Here is a 15,505-nt window from a genome sequence, read left to right as displayed (position 1 = left end):
CACTCTTATTGATCAACAGTATAGATGATTGTGCTGAGCACAGAGGAGGGAGAGGTAGAGTCTGATTTGAAGGAGAGCAACGGAGGAGAAACTGCAAAATGACAGCTGCCCTGACAAGCAGGCAAACTGACAGCTGGCCTCAGGAGTGATGTATTTTTTCAAGTATTTTCAAGACCATATGTGGAGTGATCTCCATATTTAGCAATTGTTAATATCAGAGCCATTCATCTCATTCATTCTATCCATTTCATCCAGGCATATTTCTGTATTTGTTCTATAAACTTCTCGAGAGCGGAGGCCGTGTTTCTTCTTCGCTACACGCCTGATGCCTACGACAGTGCCTGGCATTTGGTCGTTGTCCTGAGCTAACAGATCAAAGTCAGGAAGGCTAATTGGGACTTTCAGCTCTTGCTTTTCATGATTTCCGGCAGGGTACAGAGGTCTACGCAGTCCCATCTTGAAGAAAACAGACCCAATGGAAAGCAGCCCCGCCGCTCCCAAAGCACAGCCCCGCCCTCCTCGGACTGGCCGCCACCTGGGCGGCGGGACCCTGAGGCAGGCAGAACGTCGGGGGCCGGAACCTGAAGAAGGCGGAATCCAAGGTGGTGGAAACTTGCGTCCGACGGAACCAAACGGCGGCGCTCACGGAGCCACCCGGACTCTGTTGGGAACGGAAGCGCAGTGGGGGCCGCTTCCTGGTTGCCGGTGGGCGCTGAGGGCCGGGTCGAGCCGAGGCGATGTTGCCCTTCACTGTGAACTTCAAGGTGTCGGCGCGCACCCTCACCGGGGCCCTCAATGCTCACAACAAGGCGGCGGTGGACTGGTGAGGGCGCCGGGCTTCGAGGCCGTCCGGCTCGGCCATGAGTGTGTAGGGGAAGGGGAACAAGAGATTTCACCCCCTGGTTCATTTGGCCTCGCTAAGCCTGGGTGCTGCCCTCGCGCTAGAGGTTTTCTTTAAATGCTGGGTTTTGTTGTTACTATGAAAAGAGTAAATGCCCCATATGTGAACCTTCCCTGTGCAAACATAGTGGCCCTGTTTCTTCCAAACGTGTTTCTCTTTGCTCTTTTCCCAAGCCTTCCTTCCCATCCCATTCGCCTGTCTTTACCTCTCCTCCCAACTCCAGGCTTCTATGCCTCCACCGTCAGTTCCCCTGCCCGTCTCTTCCCCGGTTTGTCTTTTTCTTCTCTTGCTTTCATATCCCTGTTTCTTCCTTTTAGTCATTCCACAACTTGCCAGACCCAATGCTAGGCGCCTGTGCATTCACCTGTCATCTCACCTTGACCTTTTCACTGTAAACTAACACTGCAACTCTGAAGATTGATACTTAGATATAAAGCGAAATTCTGTAGCTGGGGCTGCTGGGAATGTTGGCAGGAGGGATGAAACCTCCTGTCCAGTGTTTGTCTTTTTTTCTGGTTGGGAGGACCAGGACTAGTCACAGATGCTTAGGGAACATGATCTCAGGCACTTTTTTTGTGAGTGCTCAGGATTCGAAGTTGAGTAAGACAAGGTACATGCCCTTAAAGACAAATAGACGACAGGGGTTGCTTTGTACATATTCAGGCCTGTATATGCATGTCTCTTAGAACCTTTTTTATCCACGTGAAAAATGAATGTCAACATTTTTAGGTTAGCTAGACGTTTTATTTAAATAGGATAAGGTAAAAACACTGGCCTTTATGCTTCAATAATAATTTTGTTAATGGTAGTACATACTAGATTTGTGATTTATTTTAGCATGCCTCTTGGCAAGAGAGAAGTTAAGTCTTTGTTTTGTACTTAAATTTTAATATCACTGTTTTGTTAGGGGCTGGCAAGGTTTAATTGCTTATGGATGTCACTCACTTGTGGTAGTGATCGATTCCAATACTGCCCAAACTCTTCAAGTTTTAGAAAAACATAAAGCTGATGTGGTCAAGGTAAGTCAAATCCCACTTTCACCCTATAATATATTGCCTATTCTGAAGTTTTAAATATCACTAGATTCTCATTAAGTCGTATGTGTAAATGTTGAATAGCTTTTAAACATAATAATTCATTTGGGGTAGCCTCGCATTTCCATATATATGCTTTAATGGCAATCCAGGATGAGCTATTAAATACTAGCTCTTAGATGATTTTAAAGATGATGAATAACACCAGTTCTTCCATTTACCAGAACACTCATTCATTCATTAGTTTTGAGCACTTAGCATATGCTAAAGATGTGAGATGAAAGCCCTCAAGCAATTCATTGTCTAATGAGGAACAATGAAAACACACAATTACAGTATGATAAGTGAATGCTTAGGGACAAAGGAAGCTACCTAACACCTAGTTGTAGGGATCGGGGAGGGTCACAGAAGTATTTCCAGTTTAGGGACTGGTAAACAGTAGTTAACCAAGTGAAGAATAGGGGAAGGAGCACCACAGGTAAAAAGAAGACAATACATAATGGTAAGTAGTGGGGTATAGAGATGGCTAAATGGTGATATATGGCTAAAGGGTGATGGACGAGGAGGCAGCCAGAGAAATTCATCTGTCCTGAAAGTGTTAGAAGGTTCTGAAGAAATTTTTAAGTAGGCAGTTGATAAGGCTGTATTTGTATTCTAGAAAAACTTACTCTCGCAGCAGTGGAGGATTTCTTGGAGAAAGGCAAGATGAGGCAGTGAGATCATTTAGGAGACTTTTAGAGAAATTTTGGCAGGAAGCTCTAGGGGCCTAAAATAAAACTGAGGCAGGAAAGAGTCGTATTCAGGAGCTGCTGAAGAAGTAAACTTGATAGGCTTTATAGTAATCAGTTTAAGGAGAGTCAGGGACTAGAATGATTCCAAGTTCTGTTTGAATAACTGAATGACAGTGTTGCTATGACAAGGGGAGTAAGTGTGAAGTCAGTGAGTTTAAGCTTTCAACATGCAAAGTCTGAGGTGCCCGGTACAATTGCATTATAGTGATCTGAAATCTTAGGATTAGAGATTGAGATTTGGGGGTTTTGGTTTGTATTTGATAACAGCTTTATTGAGATATTCATTTGCCAGTTTATAGTGTACAACTCCATGGTTTTTAATATATTCATAAAATTGTGTAGCCAGCAGTGCAATTTCATCACTCTGAGAAGAAACTCTCTACCTATTAGTAGCTGCCCTCCCATCCCCTCATTCCCTTCATCCTTAGGTATCCAGTAAAATACTTTCTGTCTCTGTAGATTTGTCTATTCTAAACATTTCATATAAATGAAATCAAACAATATGTGGCCTTTTGTGCCTAGCTTCTTTCCTCTTCTTTTACTCAAGGTTCATCCGTGTTTTAGCATGTGTCAGTACTCTGTTCCTTTTTATTGCTGAATAATATTTCACTCTATGAATATACCACATTCATGCATTGATGGACATTTGGGTATTTCCCACTTTTTAGGCATTATGAATAATGTTGCTAATGTACATTTATGTAAAGTTTTTGTGCAAACGTGTGTTTTCATTTCTCTTGGGTATATACTGAGGAGTGGAACTGATGACTCATATGGTAATTCCGTGTTTAACTTTTTGAGAAACTTCCAGACTATTTCCAAAGAGGCTATACCATTTTACATTCCTATTATTAGCTGTATATGAGGATTCCAGTTTCTCCACATCCTCACCAACATTTGTTATTATCTGTCCTTTCGATTTTAGCCATCTTATTGGATGTGAAGAGGTTCTCATTGTGGTTTTTGTTTGCATTTCCCTGGTGGCTAATGATGTTGGGCATCTTTTCATGTGTTAATTGGCCATTTGTATATCTTCTTTGAAAGTGTCTATTCAGTCCTTGGCCCATTTTAAAATTGTCTTTTAATTATTGAGTTATTAGAATTATGTATTCTATATAGAAGTCTGTTATGAGATATATGGTTGGTAAATATTTTCTCTCATTTGTAAGTTGTCTTACACTTTCTTGATGGTGTCTAATGAAACACTAAAGTTTATAATTTTGATGTCCAGTTTATCTATTTTTCTTATGTTTCTTCCATTGTTAAGATTTACACCTTTGTTTTCTTCTAAGAATTTTAAAGTTATAGCTCTTATATTTAGGTGCTTGATCCACTTTGAGTTAATTTTTATATATAATGTGAAGTAGGGAAAAATGCAGCTGATTTTTGTATATTGACCTATATCCTGTGGTCTTGCTAAACTCATTAGACCTAGTAACTTTGAGGGGATATTTTACATAGACAATCATGTTATTCGCAGATAATGACAGTTTCATTTTTTCATTGATAATCTGTGTCTTCTTTTTTTTTTTTTTTTTCTTGTCATAGTGCATTGGCTGGGACCGCCACTATAACGAATAGGAGTAGTGAGACGATACTCTTGTCTTGTTCCTGAGCCTGGGAGGACTGCATTCAGTCTTCCACCATTAAGTCTGGTGTTAGGTTTTATTTTGGAAAAATGTGTTCTCCCTCCCACCTATTTCCCTGAACTTTTTGGCATTTCTGGAATTCTCATTTCTTTGTGTGGATCCAAGTTTCAGTCTGGTATTATATTCCCTTTGCCTGAAGAATTTCCTTAAAGTTCTTGAGGTGTGTATCTAATGTAGGTTGATTCTCTTGGTTTTTATTTGTCCATGAAGATATTTCATCCATTTTTTTCTCTTGTAATACTTGAAAGATATTCCACTATCTTCCAGCTTGCATAATTTCTAGGAGAAATTCTTGTGTTTATTTCTCTACATGCACTGTATGTTTTCTTATGTAACTGCCTTCAAGATTTTCTCTTTATCCTTGGTTTTCAGCAGTTCGATTATGATATATCTTGGTGATTAAAGAAATACACACACACACTCTGCTTGGGGTTTACATAAATTGAATTCAAGCACTTACATAGATACATGCAATCAATTCTTATCCATGATAGTTTTATTCTGTAAAGTTGCTGCAAACACTGAAATTAGTGAATACTGAAATGTTGATTGCTTAGTTGATTGAATTGTTGATTACAGGGGAAATACAGGTTAGGTTTCTGTGAGCCTCTTGTCACAACATTTTCATCAACTGATCAATATATAACCTTGTTTTATATGTGTGTTTTGTTGATTGATTGACATTGAACTCACAGCCAACAGCACTAAAACTCATGCCTGAGCAGAGCTTATCTCACATGTTTTTTCCACAAGGCACATCACAACTTCTTGTGCTTGGGGCCTCTAGGCAGCACTTCAACACTGTGCTTGGGGACCATCTTGAATTTGAACAGTGAAATCATCAATAAAAAGCACAAAAATGCAAAAAAGAAGTGGTGCTGAATAAACCATGAAAAAGACACTCATTTGCATTATGAGAGCTGAAATAAGAGCATTTTGTTTCACCTGGGGATACACATGTATGTTGGGTGACTCAAAATTTTCACCACTCTGCATGTGTCTGAATGACTGTGAAAGCACTGCGAGTATTCATTTTTTAAATAAAATCACAAATTTCAGTGAGTGGGCAAACACATCTGCAAATAATGCAGATTGACTGTATATACACACACTGAATATAAATATACACATAAACATATATTCAAACATGTACATATATGCATATACCTACACTCTTACACATACATTTTATGTAAAAAAGTTCTGGCCTGAGGAAAAGATGTATTACAACTGAATCTTAAGGCTTATCAACACTGAAGTTCAGAAAACTTTTTGTTTCCATTTTTTTTGTGAATACTTTAGGAATACTGTAGGAAAGGCCCACTTCCCTGCCTTGGCATTAGGTAGACGTGTGTGTTTATGATATGTACACACACGTGTCTGTAGACATATGTTTATATATGTCTATATTTGAAGATTCTGTGGTGTTTGAGTTCATTTATTAAGCACATACTTGTTGAGCACTAGCTTTGATGCTGTGTTAAGGTCTGGGAATAGAAATGTGAATAAGGCCTGCGTGATCCCACCCAGTGGAGCTTATAGTTCACGGGTTGGTGATGGGTCAGAACGGGGTAAATAAAGCGATTACAAATTGTTGTTTATTAAATGCTTTGAAGAAGGCAAACTGGATGCTGAGCTAGAACGAAGGGGAGGTTGTAGCCGTGGAAGGCCATGGCTTAGGGTGAGATGAAGACATGTGTTTTATTTATGACTCTGTCAGTATTTAATACTCAGGATTAACCTGATTTGTGCGAGAATCTTGTGGTGTTTATTGTAAAAACTCCATTCTTACGATGTTGCTAGAGGTATGAAGCATATTTTTTTAAGAAAAAAATTAACGTCTTTTTTCCAGTTTTATGAAAAGGACAGCTGGAGGGGTTTTTGTTTGCTTTTGTTTTTTTTCTATTTTCTCCTCTGAAAGGCTTTGGTAGTTCTAAGTTGTCTCCTTTTGATTAGGAGAGTAGAGTACAGAAAACCATTCTACTTAGTAATTTAGGATTTTAGATGTTTTGTCACGATTAGATTTTATGATTGTATTGCAACTTTAAAAAAATATCACAAATAATAAAAGTCTGACTTTCGAGATGGAAAATAGTTTCCTGTTTATTCTTTCTAAATATTTTTGTAACATAAGTGTAGAATGTAGTTTGGGTTCTGGTTGATGTTTTATGAAAATTGTGTTTAGTTTCATCCAGTACAAGTATTTACTTGATTTGATTTCTTCTTGATACTAGGTTAAATGGGCCAGGGAAAATTATCACCATAACATTGGCTCACCATATTCCTTGCGCTTAGCTTCTGCTGATGTCAATGGAAAGATCATCGTTTGGGATGTAGCAGCGGGAGTAGCTCAGTGTGAGATCCAAGAGCATGCCAAACCTATTCAGGGTGAGGAAAGTCTGTGCTCTGCTAAGTGTTTATATCAATACACTTATTCTTAGAGTGGTTTTTTCCCTTTTAATTTCATCACTTCCCAGTTAATTCTTGATTGTGTTTAGCGTGTTTTATTGATCTGAATCTAGCTTTCTTGTCTTTATCAGTATGTTTCTGTGCATATTTCCTCAAATCTCCGCTGATTCGTGCTTTAGTAAATTGCATTAATTTTAGCATTGGCCTCAATCAAGCATGATGAGAAAAATTAAGCTGCTATAAAAGTCTTGTAATCTAAGCTACAGTAAAGTAAACTTGGCTGAATTGCTATTTTGAATTAGCTCTCAGTGCTTATTTCCATTAATGGAGATGATCCAGATTTTATTTTCATTTTCATATAGATCATTTGTTTAAGTTACTGACTTAAAACCAATACAGCATTCTTTAAACTCAAGGCTTTGACTGAGTGGCTGTCTTGATTGAGTGAATTTTTTAAATGACTATTTAAAAAATATTTTTTGAGTACTTTGTACTAGGTACTGAACGAGATATTTATTCTCTTTATTATCGGGTAAAAAACATTAAACTCTGCAAAGTCCCGTTAAGTAATCCCACAAAGATGTTAGGAGAGTCTGACATTGATCATGGCCAGGACAGTCTTTGACGCAAAGTTCTAAGTAACGATTTGTGAAAATTATCTTGTATTTTCTTTGAAGTAATTTATTAGAAAATGTTGATCTTGAGATTCTAACGTCCAGACAGCTCATTTTAATATAAAACTGCACTTTTCCTGTGCAGTCCTGACCTGTATACACATATATGCTATGTAATATAGGGAGAGGGGAAGTTAGGATTTTAAGGATTATGGGGGAAAAAAAAAACAACAATACCCTGAATGTCAAGGATACATTAACCAAGTGTTTGAAGTGATTTCTGAATTTTGCCTTTATCTGGTCTTTACAGATGTTCAGTGGTTGTGGAATCAAGATGCTTCCCGAGATTTACTACTTGCTATCCATCCACCAAATTATATTGTGCTCTGGAACGCAGATACTGGCACCAAACTGTGGAAGAAGAGCTATGCAGATAACATTCTTTCTTTTTCTTTTGACCCTTTTGATCCCTCACATTTAACTTGTGAGTAATAGTTTCTTGTGGAAAATGAGTTCTTTATAATATAGTTAGTGCTCTCTATATAATATACACACCACCCACATGACATCTAATATGTTAAAACAACTGAGCGAAGTGGAGAAGTCCATGTATCTGCAGCATCTACTACAGATACTAAATCATAATTCCGTATCATTTGCAAGTATTTTGATGGCTAGAAATTTAAATCAGGAAGCTGTACCTTCACTGTGTTGTATTTGTAAATAGAATTCGATTAGCTGGGGAGAGAGAGTTGCTGTGCTATTCTAATTCGGGCTTAATTAAATTTGTTTTTCTAAGAACATTTAAGGAACCTAAGTCAAAGGTTTCATTTAGTATGTGGCCAAATTCAGTTCATCCTTTTTAGAAAATCGTTTAAATTCATGCATGTGTTTCGAGTCCCATGGCACAGAATAAGCCCCAGGGAATTTTTTCTTGCAGAGGTTGTTTTTGTCATGTGCTTTTGGTGTTTTCACTGAGCTGCTGATCTAAAAAATTTGATTTGTTTTTAGACACATATTTTTGTGACCAAATGATTTAGGAAATACTCTTCATTCAATTATGCAGTGGGTATTTCTTGAGCTATTACTATATGCCAGGTATAAAGGGAATGAAGGGGAATGGGGGGGATGGGAATGGGCAGGTTGTTGTATTAGATAAAGTGGTCAGAGTAGGCTTCCTTTTGATATTTGATCAAAAACTGGAAAGAGGTGAGGGAATTAGCTGCAGGAAAGAATGTTTCCCCTGAATTTGAATGATTCAGAATTCTAACTTTTATCTACCAGCATTTGTTATTACTGAGTGTATATTTGTGTGCTGAAGAAGGAAGAGAAGGGTGTATACGCAGAAACATGGCCGTGCAGTTATAATAGTGTGTGGTGAGGCGTTGCTTGTCTATACACGTATACAGTCTGTGTATACGAACATGTGCATACGTGCACTCCTCAGTGTGCTATGAAATGCGGTGCTGAGGGAACACAGAGGAAGGCTGCTTTAGCTGATCCACTGACTGAGGGAGGGCATCACAAAAGAAGAGGAATGAATGAGGCCTTGGAAGGTGAGTTCTGTCATCTGAAAAGGAGAGAAGGCCTCAGGCTTACTTACTGCATCTCTGTAATTCGGTTGATGAAAGCACAATATATTTCAAAGCATCAGTTCCCCTAACATCTCTGATTTACTTGTATTGAATGTGCTGGGGCTGTCATAACTCTTGAATACTTCTTTGCTCCCTGTGCTTAAAGCAGCCTCACTAACTGCAGGGAGCCAGGAGAGATGAGGTTTCTCTGTTGAGATATCCTTGTATTAGCCCCAGTTTTGAGGGAGATTCTTTTTCAGTCATAAAAAGGCAAAATTTGTATTGCTAACTGTGGTGCTGCCTTCTCGAATGCTTCTGTTCCTGTACACGTAGTAAGCCATTATTGGCACTCTATTTTTACTCTAGATATAAAGAGAAAAAGAACACTGTTTTATACTTTCTGAGGTTCAATATGATGCTCCAAAAGAAAAAGGAAATATATTTAGACTGAGTAGCTCATGATAATCATAAAAAATTAGTATCACATCAAATATTTGAACTTAGCTAAGTGTAATATGCAAAGCCTCATATATGGCAATTTTTTTTCTTCTGTGAATTTTATATTCTGAAAAGTCTTTGGATTTTGAAGTTATGGGATATAATGAGGAAAGGTTTTTAATGAAAGTCTGCTCTGAATTTATTTGGAAGAACAAACATTTGTTCTTCCTGCCAGTAACCTGCTGATATCTTTTTAATATAAAACATTAATTTAGAATGCTGAGCTTGGAGGCCTCTGATGAATTGTAATGGACCACCTGTTTCACTTCAACTTGGAGAACATTCCAGTTTTGTTATGACTACATTACACTGCCAGTTCTATATTATTAAAATTATCATTACCTTGCTTTCAAAATTGTATTGGAATAAAACTGTGCTAAACTTGATTAAACTTTAATCAGAGTTTTGCTTCTCTCAATATAGTACTCACCAGCGAGGGTATTGTATTCATCTCAGACTTTTCTCCATCCAAGCCTCCCTCGGGCCCTGGCAAAAAAGTTTACATATCCAGCCCACACTCTAGCCCAGCTCATAACAAGCTGGCTGCTGCCACAGGGGCTAAGAAGGCTCTTAATAAAGTAAAGATCTTAATCACTCAAGAGAAACCTAGGTAAGTTACAAGTATAAAACTAACCACGTTCATCTATTTATTTATCATCCATTCATGGGATGTCATTTTTGAAGATGTACTAATACTGATTTTCTTCTTTACCTCACCCTTTCTCATTTCTAGTTTTGAATTCATATGAAGGAGGAGAATGTTCTGTCTCTTCCCCAAAGAGGAGATTCCACATTTCACATGGCTCCTTTGTTTCCACTCATTGTGCTTACCCTCCCCCCACCCCCCACTGATTTTTACAGATCACAGTTTTTGACTTCTGATTTTTAAATCTAAAAATATAAGATGAAGATTCCACAGCTGGCAGTTGAATACATTAAAAAGTTGGGGACAAAAGCTGGGTTTTCATTTTAAGGACATTTTCCTGACTTAAGTGCTGTGCACTCTCATTAGCTAGTAAAATATGGGTGCTTTTCTTATGTGTGTAAAGATGTTTCTCATACTGGTTAAGGGCCAGGATTCTAGGGGAAATTATAGCCATGTGACTCAGAAAATTCCTTAATCTTGCTCAAATTTCAGTCTCCCAATCTCTAAAACAAAGTTTTGTAGGATTTTATATGGTTGTTGTAGGGATTAATATACAGTAGCTTAAGTACTTAATGTAGTGGCTGATATTTAGTAAGCATTTATTTGGTAAATGCTACCTATTGCTTATTTCAGAAATTGCAACTGAATAAAATTTTATTTTAAGTAACTAATTTTATGCATTGGAAATAGATTTCATTTTTTTTTTTCCCTAGAGAGCTATGATTGTTCTTATATTTTTATTGCTTTGGCAGTTTTTTGGCATTCGTTTTAAAAAAGACTCTTATTTTTAATATGCTAAGATTATTCTGTCTGGATTTTGTGGGTAATTACCTGAAAAATATATGGTAAAATACATACTGCTCTACAAATATATTCTGAATTTCTATATAAATATCGTTTTTATGTATTAAACCGTAGGTGGTTAAGTTCACTAATTTATCCCCTACCCTGTACCGAAATGATTTGATTGCTCCTTACATATTTTAAGAGAATTTTCTATTTATTTTTCATTGATTCTGTGTTATAGATAAATCTTTTAAAGCCTGAACTGTTTTATATTACAATTTGTATGCATTATATCTTCTCATGTGAGTCATACGTTCATTTCGAGTTTGGGGAAATGAATTATTAATTCCTTCAAATAGAACTGCTCCGGGTGCTTTTACGTACATTATTACATGTGATCCTGCTGCAGTTCCGGGCAATAATACTGCGCCTATTTTATAAGTGAGGAAATTGTGCTCCACATTGTTTTAAATATGTTCCTCAAGCTTACCCAACTAGGAAATGGCAGAGCCAAGATTTTAATGCAATCCATGTCCCTCTTTTTAGTCCTCTAATCTAACTTTATTTTATTTTATTTTTGGTACAAAAAGGTGGTTTTATTAAAGCATGGGCATAGGACCCGTGGGCAGAAAAGAGCTGCCTAACTTTATTTTAAATTTAAAACTTTGTAATCATTATGTAAAAAGAAAGTAGTATATAATTATATGTTTATTCCTATTGAAATATGTTTAATATGAGAAGGTTGTGATTGAATATTTGCGAGTCACAAATTGCTAAAATGATTCTTGAGACTCTTGAACTGTCTACAATCTTTATAAAATTTTATTTACACAGAAGAGAATGCTGTGATAAGTGAATAAAATACCCATCTTTGTTTCAAAAAAGATTTTAAGACAGCTTAAAAGTGAACGAAGGCAGAGGGTAGGAAGTGACTTGCCCAAGGCCATGCAGTTAATTCCTTGACTCCTGGTCCACGGGCCCTAATTCCCCAGATTGTTTTATTTTGATGCTGAGTCTTGATTTCAGCAATCTGTTTGGTACTTCGAATTGCAAAATAAAAATAAAACTACTAGTTTTGTCACTTACCATCTTATAGGATTACTACTTAAATTTTTCCAAAATTTAGAAATGTATCTCTATCCAACCTATGCTGTACTGCTGTCTTAATTTGGGTTTTGGCACATAGTAGAGATCTTAGTTTTAGATGCTAGTCCCTGTTGGTCATTTCAGGAAACAGTTGTACCTTCTCATTGACAGTTGTGGGGAAAGGACAAAATTCAGTCCTTTGTTAGCTTTTTCTGATATGAATAAAGTCTTTGACTCATTTCTTGATGCCTAAAGTATGTTTACTTTTTTTCAGTGCTGAATTTATAACTCTCAATGATTGCCTTCAGTTGGCATATCTGCCTTCCAAAAGAAACCACATGTTGTTACTCTATCCTCGAGAGATTTTAATTCTTGACCTTGAGGTGAATCAAACAGTGGGTGTGATTGCAATAGAACGAACAGGAGTTCCATTTCTGCAGGTATCTGTGATTTAAAAATTACATCCTTCCAAGTTGATTATGAATGTTCTAGAGAGAAAAAACATAATCTTGCAGAAGTCCTTAGTTCCACTTTCTCTTTTATATTTATTTAAAAACTAACAATGTTATTGTATATTCCTGTTTTTCTGCATTTTTTGTTGGTTTGATTTACCCTAGAAATTCTTCTGACCTAGAGATATTTATTGAACTATTTAAGTTACCTGGATAAAGACAATTTTTTTATGATTATAAACGGACGGTTTTTCTTTGTTTTTTGGAGATTTATTTATTAGAGAGGGAGCATGCGCATACACATGTGCAGGAGTGCAAGCAAGCGGGGGCAGGGGTGGGGGCGTGCAGAGGGAGAGAGAATCCTGAAACAGATTCCCTGCAGAGCCTGATGGCGGGGCTCAGTCCCAGGACCCTGAGATCATGACCTCAGCGGAAATCAAGAGTTGACTGCTCAACCAGCTGAGCCCCCCAGATACCCCATAAATGGAGTTTTTGAATAATTTGTTTACTTTTAAAACTTGGGGATTATGTATATATTTTTGTTTTTGTTTTTTCTGCCCATATTCTCTAAATATGAGTTTATGAGCTTCCCAGCATATACTTTTTAATCTATTGTGTTTTTTAAAATGAATATATTATCTATTTAAAGGTAATACCCTGCTTTCAACGTGACGGCTTATTTTGCCTACACGAAAATGGTTGTATAACTTTACGTGTTCGAAGATCTTATAATAGTATTTTTACCACTTCAAATGAGGAACCAGGTGAGTTTCTACCTCAGAATAACGTTAATATATTTTTCTTCAGAATTTCATAAACCTTCATGTGGCAAATACCAGACAAAGCATAGAGTTAATGGTAATCCTGGCCTTGGGAAAGTAGAATATGATTGTAAAATGGGGCATAAAAAAGCACAACAAGCCCAAGGTTAATTTCTTGGTATTATAATAGTGCTCCTCCTATCTGCAGCAAAGAATAATATTTTGTAATTCCTTAATTGTATCCATGAACCAAGCAGATATTATCTTTGTGAATTTTTCTTCAGCACAAGTAGAACCTTGTAAAATACCTTTATTATTACACCCCTGACTTCTCTGCTTTAGGAACTTCCACTGTAAAATGACATAGGTTAGTAAGTCTCCAGGGTATTCAGTTGTCAGTTTCAGTCTCATCCTGGAGAATAAAAGCACTGTTTTGTAAACTGTTGTACTACCTAAAAGCAAAGCGACTTTCACATCTTTTGTAGAGTACCATTATTTTCAGGCTCACTGTAGGCCACTATAAGTTATGATGACCTCTAGTGTACTGTACATTATTTAGTCATATTACTGTTGATCCTTTTTCAAAGTTATTTTCTTTGTTTTAAAAATATTAAAAAAACAAACTATATTGATTTTTTTATTTTGGAAACTAAACTTGGTGTAGACAGCCGTTAAATGAATTATATTTATATTCTGAAGAAATTAGTAATACTTGTAAAAGGAGAAGGCATTTTTGACAAACTTTGTGCTAGTGAAGGAATGATATTCTTTTTAGCTGAGATTTTATTTAAATTAAAGCAAATAGTAGTGATATTACTGTGTTGCTTTTGGATATTTAAAAGAAAACATTACTATGTTAAGATCCAGATCCCGTCCAGGAGCTTACCTATGATTTACGAAGCCAGTGCGATGCAATCAGGGTGACAAAAACTGTCCGTCCCTTCAGTATGGTGTGTTGTCCTGTCAATGAGAATGCAGCTGCCCTCATTGTGAGTGATGGCAGGGTCATGATATGGGAACTGAAGTCCGCCGTTTGTAACCGAAATTCACGGAGCAGGTAAGTGAATCAGTAGGATTGTTTTCTGGTTGGCTTTGTTTCCTCTTTTTAAAAAATTAGTAGAATCAGGAACGCCTGGGTGGCCCAGTCGGTGAGGCGTCTGCCTTCAGCTCAGGTCATGATCTCAGGGTCCGGGGATCAAGCCCCATGTCAGGCACCCTGCTCAGCGGGGAGCCTCTTCTCCCTCTCCCTCTGCTCCTCTCCCCAGCGTGTGCGCGCTCTCTCTCTCTCTCAAATAAATAAATAAATCTTTAAAAACATATTACCAGAATTATATGAAAATAGCAGGGACTTTAAAAAAATTTTTTTTAAGTGAGAATGTAGACTTTAGATTATTAGGGAATTACGTAAACCTGCTAGATATATTTCACTATGGATAAGATTAATAAATACTATAAAAATGAATAGAATGCCATGTCTGAAATTCGTAACTTGGGTTACTAAAATGTGACATAGGTTTTAAATATGTAAAAACATGTAATTATTTTGTCTTTGCAGTAGTTCTGGTGTGTCACCTTTATATTCACCCGTGTCTTTCTGTGGAATTCCTGTAGGAGTGCTACAGAGTAAACTCCCAGACCTCTCCTTAGATAACATGATTGGTAAGCGATTTTTTTCCTCTAACGTTTATGTTAGGGATTCTTCTTGAAGGGCAAAGTTAATAGAGTCACTGATGTGCAATTATTATAAAGTCAAAGTTAATACTTGAGAAAACTAGAATGTGGGATCAGTTTTTCCTCAATAAATCAGAGGGTATAAAATATTTAAGCATAAAAGCGTAGATTGGCATTACAGTTACTGGAATTAGAAAATGTTCATTCATGAGAGACTCTTTAATTAAATGAAGGAGATGACATTAGGCATTTGAATACTAGATCTGTCCTGTGTTGAGCTGTCCCCTGCTCCTCAGGGCCTTTATGCAGTCTGGTCCCTTGGCTCGGAACTGAATCCATACTTCCTCTCCCTCCCCTTCTGCTACTCCTAATTTAAAATTCAACTCAAGTGTCCCTTTCTTCAGTCTCCCTGGCTCGACTTAAATGTTCTTCATTTGCAGTCCCTAATAGTTATCAGTTGATTGTAATTATGATTTTGTGTCCTCCAGTAAATTATAAACTCCATAAGTGTGGGACAGTGTTCAATTCCACTTTGTATCCCCAGGACTCAGCAAAGAGCCTTGTACATTCACGATGTGCCGTAAACATTTATTGAAGGAATAAAGTAACTGAGCAGTATTAGAAAAAGTTATT

At 37.1% G+C, this 15,505-nt stretch overlaps 1 protein-coding gene across 1 annotated transcript in view; it reads left to right on the top strand.

The window, feature by feature from the left end:
- The first annotated feature begins 666 nt into the window (after positions 1–666).
- WDR11 (WD repeat domain 11) overlaps positions 667–15,505 on the top strand; it is a 59,320-nt gene continuing 44,481 nt past the window's right edge. The window contains exons 1-9 of the mRNA XM_087862659.1: positions 667–823; positions 1,809–1,920; positions 6,610–6,763; positions 7,709–7,882; positions 9,894–10,080; positions 12,263–12,428; positions 13,090–13,204; positions 14,063–14,258; positions 14,757–14,860. Coding sequence (XP_087718785.1) covers positions 738–823; positions 1,809–1,920; positions 6,610–6,763; positions 7,709–7,882; positions 9,894–10,080; positions 12,263–12,428; positions 13,090–13,204; positions 14,063–14,258; positions 14,757–14,860 — 1,294 coding nt within the window. The 5' untranslated portion in view covers positions 667–737. The remainder of the gene's footprint in view (positions 824–1,808; positions 1,921–6,609; positions 6,764–7,708; positions 7,883–9,893; positions 10,081–12,262; positions 12,429–13,089; positions 13,205–14,062; positions 14,259–14,756; positions 14,861–15,505) is intronic.

Source organism: Ursus americanus, chromosome 6 (genome assembly GCF_024610735.1).
Source record: "Ursus americanus isolate L20-20 chromosome 6, mUrsAme1.1.p, whole genome shotgun sequence".
Classification (NCBI taxonomy): Eukaryota; Metazoa; Chordata; class Mammalia; order Carnivora; family Ursidae; genus Ursus; species Ursus americanus.
This window is presented reverse-complemented; position numbering and strand designations above follow the sequence as displayed.